The sequence below is a fragment of the Choloepus didactylus genome, chromosome 6 (genome assembly GCF_015220235.1).
Source record: "Choloepus didactylus isolate mChoDid1 chromosome 6, mChoDid1.pri, whole genome shotgun sequence".
In the NCBI taxonomy this organism is placed as follows: Eukaryota; Metazoa; Chordata; class Mammalia; order Pilosa; family Megalonychidae; genus Choloepus; species Choloepus didactylus.
This window is the reverse complement of record NC_051312.1, coordinates 6329647-6343354: the sequence shown is the minus strand read 5'-3', so window position 1 is coordinate 6343354 and position 13708 is coordinate 6329647. Positions and strand designations below refer to the sequence as shown.

Below are 13708 nucleotides of genomic sequence, written 5' to 3'. Positions count from 1 at the left end.
GGGTCTTTCTTGAACGTTCTTGTCTTTGGAACGATAGTGTTCTCAGAGGCTGTGAAGAGCAAGCTGTTATTTTGACCTTCAGGGAGCACTTGGCTGCTCTCCCCCCAGCCCAGGCATTTGAAATGTGACCCTCAGATGTCCTTGGGGCTAAAAGTGGGCCTGCTTCTGACCAAGCTCGGGGGTAGTTTGTCATCCCAGGAATTGGGCTGACTCTCTTCGCTGTCTAGTGGTGGAACCCATCTCGACCATGGGCCCCCTCCTGCCCTGGGCCCCTCCCATCTGGGTCCCCTCCCGCTCTGGGCCCCCTCCCATCTGGGCCCCTCTCCCTTCTGGGCCCCCCTCCCGCTTGACCACCCCACTGCCCCGTCCTGGGTGGGGACCCCAGGGGCACGTGGCCTGGCTGGCCCAGCCTTGTGCAGGGGCCTCCGTCATGTAGAGAAGGGGCTGAGACGGCAGAGGCTGTGGTGCCCCAGTGGGTGAGGGCCCCGGTGTGGCCGGCCCAGTGCCCAGCCGCAGACAGTGCCCTGGGCGGGCCTGGCTCTTCCAGTGTCACACTCTGACACGTCTGTCTTGGCTTGTGAAGAAGCTGAAATTGCTTGAGGGGAGTTTGGGCAAAAAGACCTGCTGTTTGGGGCTCCCTCCCTGGGAGCCCCTCGTTGGGTAGGCTCTGTCTCTGGGCTGGGGTGACCGTGGCCGGGCGAGGGCCCTCCTCAGCCGTGCCTGGCATCCCCTGACCAGCGTGAGCGGCTGCGGGAGCCGCGCTGCTGAGCACCTGCATCTGCAGAGCCAAAGGTCCCATGTTCCTAAAGATCGCTTAGAGCTGCTGGACATCGCACTTCTGGGAAGGGAAGGACACGGGTCAGGGGTCAGGTCAGGGCCGTTCCCAGTTGTGTGTGTGTGACTCAGTGGTGAGAGCTCAGGCAGGACCCCCTCCCCAAATCCCTGGACTCTCCGTTGTGAGGTGGAGGCTCGGAGGTGGATATAAGCTTCATGACCCCGTAGGGCTGTGTGGGTGGAAGGGGGCGGTGGTGGGAGTGGGCTCACCGGGTCGGAGCTTTCCAGTTAGCGCGGGCTGTGGGCTGAGTGCCTGCCGCCCCCACTGCTCTCCGGGCACCTCTCTCTGTCTCACCCTCTCCTCTTCTCCTCTCCGTGGGCCCCGGACCTCCCTGACCTGCCTCCGTGTGGCCCAGGAAGCCAGAGATGCTGGGCTTGCTGTCCCTGTGGGACATGGCGCGGCTGGTGAACATGTTCATCGTGTTTCGGTTCCTGCGCATCATCTTCAACATGAAGGTGCGTGGGTGACGGGCTGCCCGCACCCTCCCTGTCCCACCGATGGCCCCAGGGAGTGCGTGACCCTGGGTGGCAGGACTGAGGGCGTCTCCGTCCAGCCCTGGCCCCCGCTGGAGCTGGGGGAGTCGGGTGGGAGGAGGTGCAGCCCTGCGGGGGCGGGGAGAGCAGGGCGGGGAGGGGAGCGTGACTGGGCAGCGCTCGGCCTGGCACAAGAGAGTCTGCTGCTCCTAGAGGCCACCCGACACCCGGTGGGGGCTGCGGCTGGAGCCACCAGGTTCCCAGTTCTGAGGTTTCCAGAAGGGCCTCTGCCTGGGCTCCCAGTAGCTCCTTGTGGCAATGGGGCCAAGGTGTGATTGACCAGGTGCTTGTTTCCTGGACCTCCAGAAGCAGGTACAGGGGCTCACGACCACGTCTGAGCCTCTGTCTTTGCCGTGTCAGTGGGAGTAACGCCCGCCTGAAGGGGTGGAGAGCCAGCCGAGAGGACTTGGGGGTATTCGGGCCTGGCACAGAGGCTCTCCGCTCCCTTCACTAGTTTCCTGAGAACTTTCCAGGAGAAAAACCCGAGCCGGTCAGAGCCTTCCCCCTGCTGAGCATCCAGCCCCTCCCCGTGCGCCACAGCCTTCTCTCTAGGCTGTGCACCTGTCCCAGCTGGGGGCCTCCCGTGGCCTGGCCATGTTTCCCTTCTGGAGGTGGCTGGGGAGGTCCTGGGGGAGCTGCCATGCAGAGGCCTGCACACACGCACACTCACAACCACACACATGTGCACACTCACATGCAGACACAAAATTGCTTACGCATTCATAGACGAAAAGATGTGGATACAGACATATGTGACATATACGTTTATGCATATAATTACATGTGCACGCATAATACACACAAAACCGTGCAATTATTGTCACACATGCAGAGCTATACATGGACAGTTTCTGGACATCCATAAGCGTGCAAGTCTACACATAGACAATCACATGCACACATGTGACTGCACACACACATTCATACACAAAATACAGATATGTACAAAAATATACACAGAGGCACATAACCGTACACATGTATGTGTCATGTAAACACACATGCACAGACACAGTCATGCTGTCATGCGTGCAGATGTGTACATAGTTACATATACAGAACATAAGCACACGTGTATACCCTCATGTGCGTAATCACATACACACGTTTCTACTTGTGCAATACACATGGGTACACACTGCAACACACACAGTGTACTTGCACATCCATGTACATCCACGTGCATACGTATATGCATGTAGTCACACACCTGTGTACGTACACACAACGGGTTCTCATCTGCTGGCATTCAGTGTTACTATTTTATTCTCATTTTCTAGGTGGGGTAAAGTAGGCTGGTTTTAAAGCCTCTCCCTGAGCTCAGGTTTGCCTGTAGAGTGAGGAGGAGGCCTGGGTGGCTGTGGGGTCCCTGGCTGGGTCTCTGAGGTACCAGTTCTCAGGTTTGCTTGCCAGGGGCCTGCCTGGCCATTTCCAGGTTGGCATCTCTGTGAAGCTGCCAGATCACAGCGGAGGGAAACCAGCCTTAGAGGGTGGCTGGCAGCATGCGGCCTGAGGTCGTGGGCACAGGGGCTGGGAATTCTGCCCTGGGGCCCATAGGCTGGGTGGGTGGGTGTGGGGGTGTGTGTGCGGGTGGGTATAGTTGATGTGATTGCCCGTGGTGCTGGCCCCCTGCCCTCTGCCCCCTGCCCCCTGCCTTTCCGGGGTGGTGGGCCGGGGCCGTGGGTCACAGTGGGCCGCAGTGGGGCCTGAGGACTGAGGCTGCACTTCATTTGTGTCCTCAGCTGATGGCACTGGTGACTCGGACACTCCTGGACCTGTTCAGGAACATGCAGGCCTTCGCCGGGATCCTGGTGGTGAGTTCCTCGCCCCGCACTGGCCTGTGGCTGCAGCTGGCAGGGGTGGGGAGGGCCTGAGCTGCTGAAGCCAGGAGTTCATGGGCTGGAGCTCCATGAGCTGCTGCCTGCAGAGCTTGCCACAAAGGAGGTCCCAAGTCCATGGGGCTGACAGGGAACAGAGCTGTGTATAAAAAAGCCCCCAGGGCCGTGGGGCCTGATGGCACAGAACTTTCTAGAAAGGAGGCTCCTGGGTATGTGGGGGGAGGGGCTGATGGGTGCAGAACTTTCTAGAAAGGAATCCCCCAGGTTTGTGGGGGGCTGACAGGTGCAGAGCTTTCTAAAAAGGAGGCCCCCAGGTCCATGTGGGGGCTGATGGGTGCAGAACTTCTGGGTTTGTGGGGGCCTAATGGGTGCAGAGGCAGCCCAGCTCAGCGCTTCCTAGAAAGGGGCCCTGGGTTTAGGGCAGCAGCAGAGTTTTGAGGCCCAGAAAGTACAGGGCCGGGCCAGGAAAGCCGGATGGCTCCAGTGGGATTCTGAACCGTTCAGAGAAAGGGCCTCGGAGTGCCGGTCTGGCTGGCAGCTGAGCCACCGCGTCTCCTTGGGACACCAGAGGATGCTTTTAATAATTTTTGAGTCCTTCACTTTTTCTGGGTCACGGCCCTATTGAGAAATTGATGAGACAAACTTGTAAGAGGCCCAAGATTTTGCTTCCCGTGGAGACCCCAGAATGAGGGTGTGTTTGCTGGGGGAAACCCCCCCCCACCCCAGGCAACCCTTCGGGGCCTGGTTCTGGGGGTCCTGCCGCGTGGCCGAGCTCCACCTGGGGCCGGGGGGTCTGGAGGAGGCCAGGGCCCGCCGGCGGTGCTGACCAGGCCATGCTGCCCTCAGGTGGTGTACTACATCTTCGCTATCGTTGGCATTAACTTGTTCCGAGGAGTCGTCGTGCCTCCGGCTGCAAACAGCAGGTGAGGGGGCTCCAAAGCGGGCACCTCTGGGTCCGGCATGGAGGGCGAGGCCTGTGGCAGTGTGGCTGGCAGGGCCTTGTGGGCCTTCTGCTCCCCTCCCTCTGCCCTCCCCTCCCCTCTCCCCTCCGCCTCCCTTCAGGGCTCCCCTACACACCTGTGCTGAGTGTTTCCCAGGCCCTGCTCACAGCAGCACCCCGTTCCCCACCCCACTTCGTGGACCTCTGGGCCCAGCCGAGCAGGCAGGCAGAGAGGGCCACAGTGGTGGTGGTAGAACTGAGACGGGCAGGTTCCCAGACGCTCCTCGCTGGGCGTCCTCCTGCCCGCCGCCCACGTGCAGTCCCTCGGTGTGCTTGCCGCCAGCCTCCTTGTGCTGTCCTCGCTCGACCCTGCTTCTCAGGGGCCCTGGGCTGCCCACCCCACGTGACGGAGGCCAGGGTGGGGCTCGGGTGTGGCTTGCCCAGGCCGCTGTCCCCAGGCCCCCCAGTGACCGGGGCTGACCGTGTCCTCCCAGCCTGGCCTCCAACAGCTCAGCACCCTGCGGCTCCTTCGAGCAGCTGGAGTACTGGCCCAACAACTTCGACGACTTTGCAGTGAGTCCGCGTTCCCCTGTCGTCTCTCCTTCTCCCTCCCTCCCCACTCCCCCTCCACCCACCCCCTCCCGGACCCTCTGCCTGACCTGACAGGCCCCCCTGACCCGCCCTGTGTCTGACCTTGCGGGCCGCCCTGACCGCGCCCTGTCTGACCTTGCAGCCCGCCCTGGCCACACTCTCTGACCTTGCAGGCCGCCATAACCGTGCCCTGTGTCTGACCTTGCAGGCCGTTCTGGCCACGCCCTCTGACCTTGCGGGCCGCCCTGACCGCGCCCTGTGTCTGACCTTGCAGGCCGCCCTGGCCACACTCTCTGACCTTGCGGGCCGCCATAACCGCGCCCTCCGTCTGTCCTTGCGGGCCGCCCTGACCCACCCTCTGACCTTGCAGGCCGCCCTGACCACTCTCTGGAACGTGATGGTCGTGAACAACTGGCAGGTGTTCCTGGACGCCTACCGGCGCTTTGCGGGCCCGTGAGTCGCCCCCCAGGTCCCTTCCGCACTCCCCTTGTCGGAAGGCAGTGGGACTGCCCAGAGAGCAGTGTCCTGCTCGCCCCTCATCCCCCCTCCAGCACACCCCACCATGTACCAGGGGTTCCCCGCCGGCCGCCATGGCATGCAGGGAGCTCCACCGGGGCTCCGGGGGAATTCCACGGCAGCAGTGCTCCTCCAGGCAGGAGCCACGGGGTTGGGGAGTGGACATCTGAGACCACTGAGCTGGAGGTGGAAGAGTTGGGACCAGCCCCCATGGACGCCCTGGGGTCAGTCCCAGGGCCCCTCTTGTGGCCATGCTGCCTTGAGCGCGTCTCACCCTCGCCTTGGTCATCTGTGAAATGGGAATCTTGTCCTGCTTCGTGGAGTTCCTGGGACGCTCCCAGGAGAGCCAGCACACGCCAGTGGATACCATCAGTGCTGTCCGAGTGGACGCTCTGCTCATGGTGGGCCTTGTCCCTGCAGGTGGTCCAAGCTCTACTTCGTCCTGTGGTGGCTGGTGTCGTCTGTCATCTGGTTCAACCTGTTTCTGGCTCTGATTCTGGAGGTATCCGAGATCCCTGCCTGCGGCCGGTCTCTGTGGTGGTTCCTAACTTTCCGGTGGGCCCGAGGCTGCGGAATCTGAGCTGGGTTGGACTCAGTCCAACACTGGACTCGTGGGGTGCTCAGGCCCCTGGGCCAGGCTGGAACCAGCTTTCAAGGGGGCGACTTGGGCATCTTGCTCTGGAGGGAGCCGATGGCCTGACCCCCGAGAACTTGGGGCTGACGCTGGAGGGGCCAGGGAGGGGGCCAGGCTCGGTTCCCGGCAGGAGCTCCCTCACCGGCCCCTTCCCCCCTGCACCTGCCAGAACTTCATCCACAAGTGGGACCGCTGCGACCACCTGCAGAACCTCCCTGAGACCCTGGAGACCCCCTACCAGATGACTGTGGAGCTCATGTTCAGGTGTGGGGGCGGGGGATGGTGCCCTCGGTGACAGTGACACACACTGCCGTCAGCCTGGCCACCCTGGCCCGCCTGGGCTGCTGCTGAGCTGGCCGGGGCAGCGCAGAGCTGGATGGGGCGGGGGTGTCCTTCGTTTCTGCCGCTGGGCCAGGACTGGGTTCTGCACCAGGTGGGCAATGGCTGAGGCTGCTTGGGGAAAACTTTAAAATCTCAGTCGAGCATGTAGAGGTTCTGTGTAGCCTCCGTATGGCAGCCTTGCCGCCGTCTCTTCCCTGGCACCTCTGAGGCTGCCGGACAGGAAAGCTCTCGGGCCCCTGGGCGGCCTGCTGGGGCAGGCGGATCTGCCTCCTCTAGGACCTGCTGTTCTCGGTTCAGCCACAGCCCCTCTCCCTGCCAGCCAGGGTGGTGGAGGTTCTCCGGGCTGCTCAGGACACCGTGTCAAGCTTTGTGATGGTCACGTCCACCCGGCGATGGCCCGAGTCCCTGTGCTCCCTCATCTCTGTCACGTTCCTTTTTGCCAGTGCCCCTGACGGTTTCTAGGGGAGCTGTCTGTGTGTGAGGAGCTGCTCACTGCCTTCAGGACGCCTCACTCTCAGACCTTTCCTCCCTGATCCCGCAGGGATGTCCTGAAGGAGCCGGAGGAGGAAGAGCTGGTGGAGAAGCTGAGCCAGCACCCGCACCTGAAGCTGTGCAGGTGACGCCCAGGTGCGCCCTCCCGGCTGGGCGGCAGGATGGAGATGCTGGCCTCGGGGCAGAGGCCGTCCGTGGGAAGAGGCGCAGGGGCCGTGCCCAAGAAGGAGAAGATCTCTCCCTGGGACAGACCATGCAGCTCTCCCGGAGGTCAGGGGACAGGACTGCGTCCCTCTCCGGCTGCTGGACAGAACCTCCACCTCCAGCTTCTCCCGCAGCGTCTCCGGAACGGCCGCCAGTGCTCGGGGCAGTGCCCACACCACACCACTCATTCCCACGCAAGCTGCTCTGGGATACTTTTATTTTTTTAAATAAGGAAAGGGGGTGACTCCACAAGGACCTTGAGGACAGTCTGGAAAGCAAGAAGCTGTGGCCTTCCCCTCGGGCCCCGCGGATTCCCACTGGTGCCTTCACTGCTGGCGGCCTTCAGGAATGAGGCCCACGGGCCTGCACTGGTCGGCCGGCACATTTCCAGGGCATCGGCCTGCGACGCTGGCGGTTTTACAGGAAGAGAAACTTGACAGTGTTTTATTGTTTTAGGAATTGGGTGAGTGTGTTTGGGTGTGTTTCTTTATGAGTGAGAATGCCATTAATTTTCATCAATGTCTTGCAAAAAAAAGTATCGTCTTCGTTCTGACAGGAGTCCAGTCCTTCTGTGGAGCAGGGTTGCTGCGTCAGGGTGTTTAGGTTGTGCACTGCACAAGGGCTTCTGGCACGGAGCTGCCTCCCCAGGGCCAGGGTGCCTTTTCCTAAGTTGCACAAAGGCATGTATAAGCCAGCGGGGGCCCTGCTTTGGGGGTCCTTGGGGCATGTGGAGAGTGTCCGGGGCGGGGAGGGGAAGTGGAGCAGTATGTAGCAGGTACTTGGCGAGGTGCGATCCGCCCTGGGCCCAGATTGGCAAGAGGCTTTGTCGTTTCCAGCCCGAGTGACTGCTTCACTCCCGAGGTCTCTGCTGAGGGTTGGAATCTTCGAGGGAAAGAACATGGGGAACTGGAGTGCTGCCTGCTTCAGCCGTGGAGGGGAAACCGGGCAGGTGCTGCCTCCACCTGGCGGGTGACCTCCAGCTGGTCCGTGAGATGGGACTCAAGGACGGTAGAACTGTGAAGAGTGACTCCTAAGATGTCACAGAACCCAGCGCTTGGGGTTTCATGAGTCCCAGTGAATTCTCAATCCATGCGCTGAAGTTTGAAACCCTGGGCATTTATCAGATGGGTCTTGGGGGTTGTGACAACACTGCCAGATGTGCCCCCTTCTGCCACTGCCTTCCGGAAGGCTTTTTTTTGTTGTTGCCTCGGGGGTGGTGGGCTGGACGCCTGTTCTGTAGGTGCTTCTCGGGGCTGCTGGGCCCAGCGCGAGGCCTCTCCATCGGCCGCCCTTTGGCCGTGGCTGTGGCCACCCCTGCCCCTCCTAAGGCCCCTGCACCATCTAGCAGTGGGGTCGGGGTTGGCATGTTGTATTTGTAACAACCCTGTGACGCCCCCCAAAAATCACCTCGCTGTTGCCTCACATCAGCTGAGGCTGTTTCCTTGCTGTCCTCTCAGCACAGCCCTGGGACGGAGGCTGGAGCCGGCTCTGCCGTCCGCACCACAGGGCCGCCGGCCACAGGGGTGGTTCTTCTCCCCTCCAGCGTGCCCTGGCGGGTGTGGGAAGGCCCACGTGCCCCCTGTCCTGCCCTGGGCTGTCCCCGCACTCAGACTTCACAGCTGTTGTGCAAAGAGGCACCCTCTGGCTTTCCTGTCCTGCAGCCTGTGCTGGGCTGTGCGGGGTGGCCCTGCCCTCAGGAGGGGCAGCCAGGTGGTCTGATGCTGCAGCCGCCCTGGAGAGAACCCATTTGACTCTCAAACTCTCTGAGCTGGTGGGGTGTCCTGTGGTTTCTGGGCTGGTGTGACCCCTGGTTCCCCGTGTTTTCTTGCTTGGCCTGGCCGTGGCTGGGCAGAAGGCGAGGATGGGGTGAGGGTGACTTTCTGGACCCTGGAGTCCCCGGAACAGTGACAAGGCGGGGGGAGGACACAGGAGCTGGTATCGGGCGGTACCAGCAGGAGCAGGAGGAGGTGCAGGAGGTGGGCATGGCTGCAGGACCCCCTCTTGGGCCGAGGAGGGCCCTGGCCTGGTGCAGCAGCAGGAAGCACCAAGGGAGGGGGCCGGCCCCGGTGGGGGCTTGGGCACATCTGAGGGTGAGGGGTGGCCGTCTCTGTACAGCCCAGGCCTTGGGCTCAAGGCCACACGGGCGAGAGAGGGCAGGTGTCCACCTGGCATCCCAGTGCCCACAGAGAAGGGGAAGGGCTGAGCCGCTCTCACACATGAGGGGTGTTCTCACCAATGAGGGGCACTTCCTGTGGTCCCTGTTTTCTGGTGGAGCCTTAGGGCCCCTGCCCAGGGAGGGAAGCAAGTGCAAGGCAGGAGGGGAAGGGGAAGCACTTTGCTAAGGGTTAGGGGGGTGGAGGCCTTTCAGGATGGGTGGGGGAGCACGGGTCAGGCAGGCTGGGGGGGCGGAAGGGGGCGGGGGTCTGCAGACCAGCACAGGCCCTCAGCCTGGACGCCCCAGAACTGTGGGGTTAGATTTGGTGTTGGGGTGGGAGCTCCCCTCCTAGCTGTGCTCCTGGAGGATGTCTGCCGTGGTCTTTCCCTCCACAAACTATTGAGCCCTGCCAGAGGCGGCTTCCAGGAGTTGGGGAGCTCACGAGCTGGAGGGGAGCCTGACCACAAAATACATAGGCCGTCAGAGGGGAAGGGGAGCGTGTAGTGGGGGTCTCCATTTGAAAAGGTGTGTGGGGGAAGCAGGGTGGGGATCACCATTTAAATAAGGGGTGTGGGGAGGGGCGGGGCAAGGAGCCTCATCTAAAAGGGGGGATGTGGGGGTGGGGTGAGGAACTCCATCTAGACAGGGGGCTCAGAGAGGGTCCTGAGGAGGTGCCATTTGTGCACAGCCCCAGGGAGGTGAGGGGGCCTCCTAAGGACCTCAGGCCTCCTGGACTCGGGCCCACCTTGATCTGCTTTGACATCTCTCAACTAGAGACGTCCTAGTGTTTCCAGGTAACATCTCGCCATGGGCTGGGGACTAGGATTTGCACGTAGGTGTGGGGAGGGGAGGGGGTGCAGTCCACCCGCAGTAGTGAGGAAGTGGAGAACCAGAGCCCGGGGGAGCGGCCGCCCCTGGAGAGGAGCCCCCGGGTGTGGGCAGGTGGAGAGGCTGTGCTCGGTCTTGGGCCGGGCAGGGCTCCTGGTGGTTCTGGTCTTACACGTGGTGAGGTACCCATGGGTCACGTCTGTTCTTTTTTGAGTGCACCCAGTGCTAAAGGATGCTAAAGGGAGAGGAGAGGTTTGCAGACAATGGACAGGGACAGCTCTCTGGGAATTTTGCTGCCACGGGGGAGTGGCGAAGTGGGGTGCAGAGGGTTTTGCTTTGTTTTCTGGCAAGGGAGGAGACCTGGGGCCTGAGCGGGGAGACCCCGGGGTGCTTGCAGCGATCGGCTGTGGTGGGACGGGAAGGAGGACCGCGGGGGCTGGTGTGGGGGGCGCGGGCGGCTTTGGAGAGAAGCCTGTGGAAGCGGGAGGCAGCACGGGGGCCCGGGGTGGCCGCGAGGGGCACCGGGTGGCATCCAGGGTGGCTCCCTGTTTCCCCAGGGGCCCCGCCGGCCACCGAGGTCCTGTCCTGGGGCCATCTCCAGGGCCCCCCCTGGCCCGGTCTGTCGCTGAGACCACCCCAGGAAGCGGGGCAGCCCTTTCATGTGGGCTCTGCACAGCAGGGGGACATCTTCTCTTTCACCAGCACAGCCTGGATTTGGTTTCCTGCCTCTGAGATAATTGGTGGTTCCTGTTAAAAGGTTAGAATGAGTCCTTGCTTAGAACAGCGAAGGTGGAACGTGGGACGCCGCAGTGCTCCGGCAAATTAGAGGCGGCGGCGAGGGCCCGGCCAGCGCCCTCACTTCAAAGTGGCCAGTGGACGGCCGGGACAGCTGCCCGGCGTCCCCCCAGGCGTCTGATCGGATGTCGGGGGGCCTGGCTATTCTCGTGGGCGGTAACTGGATCACAGCCGGCCGGGTGGATGGGTGCACACCTGCGGGGCCGGGGCCCGAGAACACCTGTCGCCAGGTGGCCCAGACCTGCCTTACCTGCCTCTGGTTTCCTTAAAAAGCTGTTGTGGTAACATAGATCTAACATATAATTTGCCTTTTTAACCATCTTTAAGTGTGCAATTCAGTGGCATTAATTACATTTACAATGTGGTGCTCCCGTCACCGCCACCCATCACCCAAACCTGTTGCATCACCCCAAACAGAAACCCTTCACCCATCACGCATTGCTGCCCATTTCGGCTCTGGTGGCCTGTCTTCAGCTTTCTGTCTGCCTCCCTCCCTGTTTGTTTCCTTTCAGCAAATGCGTAATAAGCACCCATAGCTGCTGGTGGTGAGTGTTTAAAAAGGCTGCCCTTGTAGGGGGTGGCTGGGGCAGTTACAGAAAGGCCTTTTTTCCAGGTTGTCCAAATGACCCAAACTGCCCCCTCTGGGTACTGGAATTGGAGGAAGATGCTGGGTTCTCAGCACAGCAGCCGTGCCTACCCTCCAGCCCAGCAGGGTCCGGCCAGGGTCACCTTGGCTTAGGGGCTCCGTGTCCAAATCACACAACTGGACATGCAGAGCCCCAGCTCACCCATCTTGGGGAGGGGGTGGTGGTCCCGCTCATCACTCTGTCCCTAGGGTCTGGCAGTGCTGATGTGGGGTGGACGCTAGTGAGCAAATCCTTTCTTGGTGTCATGCCTGTCTACTGCCAGAAAGCACGGGCAGTGCCATGCAGCTGACAGGGTAGCTCCTGCTCTACCGATGTTTACTAGGCTGAGATGCCAGCTGTGGAGCTCACACTCGCACACACATGGAGAGGGATGCAAAAAGAGAATAGGCTGGGCCAGGAGGAGGTGGCTGGAGAGGCAGCCCTGGGGACCCACAACCTGCTCTAAGCCAGCTCGGAGCTTCCTGGCAGTCTTGGGGAAAAGGGCTACAGAAGGTTCCTGCTGGAGGAGCCCTGCCCCTCTGGGCTTCCGGGTGGAGGGAGATGCACTCAGGCCTGGGCTGGGCCTGAATGGACAGAGGGTGCTGCTGAGCCTTGGCAACTCCCAGCGCCATGTCAGGAAACGGATCCTCAGGAGTGTTGGGGCGGGCAGCTGCCTCCCCAGCCTTGGTTTTGTCATCTGCATGTTTCAAAGGCTCATTGAGACGGCCCCACGGGGTAAAGAACGTGAAAGCCCCTCGTCTGCTAAGCAGAGAGCACATACATGTTGTCGTGCTCCTGAGGGGCCTCTCGGGAGAATGATAATCGTTGCGCTAATCAGTAGTAATAAAAGCCCCAGATCAAGGGCGTGCTCTGCCAAGGGACTTTCGAATACTTTATGTTCCGGTACTTTGACTTAGTTAATCTTCAGGGAAGGCAGAAGCTGTGGGCAGTACTCACCCCCATGCCTGATGGGGAAACCGAGGCTCAGAGAGGTGGGGCAACTTGCTCAAGACCACACAGCTGGTGCACACCAGAGCCGAGATTCGAACCAGGCGGCTGGCCCCTAGCCCTCGCCCTTAACCTCGACATGCGTCTCTGGGACAAGGCCTTCCCATCAGGCTCGGAGCAGGGTCTGCCCACTGGCTCTGCAGGGCCAGGTCCCTGGCTGGGTGTCATGGCGGGGGGTGGGGGAGCGCTGCAAAGCCTGCCTTCCCCAACACACACTGGCCTCACGGGGCAGCCCTGGACTCCCTTTGCTGGGCATGCAAATGGGGTGCCCCTGTTGGGAAGGGGTCCCTCCCACGGAGCCGTGTGAAACAAGCCCCAGTGGGGCTGCCTTCAGCTCAGGGCTCCGTGCAGGCAGCGACAGGAGCTGAGCCTTGGGGGACGGGGTCTGCGGCTGGCCCCAGAGGTGTGAAGGGGCATGGAAGGGGCTCCGGGCTCACCTGTGCTCTCTCCTCACCTCAGCATTGGGGACCCTGAGTGGGGACTGTCCAGCCCACGCAGGAGCTCCCTGGGACCACCAGTCACCCTGTCCCTCTCGGGGATGCTGCTCTGCTGGACGGGCTGTGAGAAGGGCTGGCTTCAGGGACACCAGGACGGCACATGCAGGGGCCAGGGTGGGGCCCGCCGTCCCTCCCTGTTAGTTTCCTGGGGCCACGACTGGGGGCCAATTCATGGTCTCACATTCTGGAGGCTGGCGGCTGGAACTGAGGTGAGGGCAGTCTGCACCCCTCTAAACCGCACAGGATGACCTGCTGAGCCTTCTGGGGTGTCCAGCCCCGTTGGCGTCCTTGGCTGCTCCTTGCAGTCGGCGTCTGTCTTCACATGGCCATCCTGTCTGTCCGTCCGTGTCCCCTCCCCCTTCCCCTGAGGACCCCGGTCATACTGGAGTCAGGGCCCACACCCACAGGTGCCTCCCCTTATCCGATTCCATCTGCAACGTCCCTGCTTCCGAATCAGGCCTCTTGGGGACAGGATGCAATTGGGAAACACATTCCACCTCTGCGGCCCCCGTCCCAGTGAGGGCTGCGCCGACTGCCCGCTCTCACATCCTCATCCCCACGAGCTCCCTGCTCCCCCGAGCTTTGTGGAGCCCCCACCCCTGGTCCCAGGGAGCTCACAGCGTCCTCAGGTCTGACTGCCGGGGTTTCGTCCCCCAACCCATGGCTCGTGGGGCTCTCACGAGCTCCTTTTCCTGACTTAGGAGAAACACAAAGTCCAGGCCTGGGGTGATGGCATCCTGGGGTGATGGGGTCCTGGGGTGATGGGTCCTGGGGTAATGGGGTTCTGTGTGACAGGGTCCTGGGGTGATGGGTCCATCCTCGGGTGACAGGGTCCTGGGGTGACTGAGATGATGGGGTTCTGTGTGACAGGGTC

At 61.9% G+C, this 13708-nt stretch overlaps 1 protein-coding gene across 1 annotated transcript in view; it reads left to right on the top strand.

Moving 5' to 3' along the window:
- The window catches only part of TPCN2 (two pore segment channel 2), a 28986-nt gene extending 21508 nt beyond the window's left edge, over positions 1 to 7478 (top strand). Inside the window, exons 18-25 of the mRNA XM_037838701.1 lie at positions 1191 to 1290; positions 3111 to 3182; positions 4053 to 4129; positions 4641 to 4719; positions 5108 to 5190; positions 5674 to 5755; positions 6057 to 6151; positions 6771 to 7478. Of these exons, the coding sequence (XP_037694629.1) occupies positions 1191 to 1290; positions 3111 to 3182; positions 4053 to 4129; positions 4641 to 4719; positions 5108 to 5190; positions 5674 to 5755; positions 6057 to 6151; positions 6771 to 6849 (667 nt within the window). The 3' untranslated portion in view covers positions 6850 to 7478. The remainder of the gene's footprint in view (positions 1 to 1190; positions 1291 to 3110; positions 3183 to 4052; positions 4130 to 4640; positions 4720 to 5107; positions 5191 to 5673; positions 5756 to 6056; positions 6152 to 6770) is intronic.
- The last annotated feature ends 6230 nt before the right edge of the window (positions 7479 to 13708 follow it).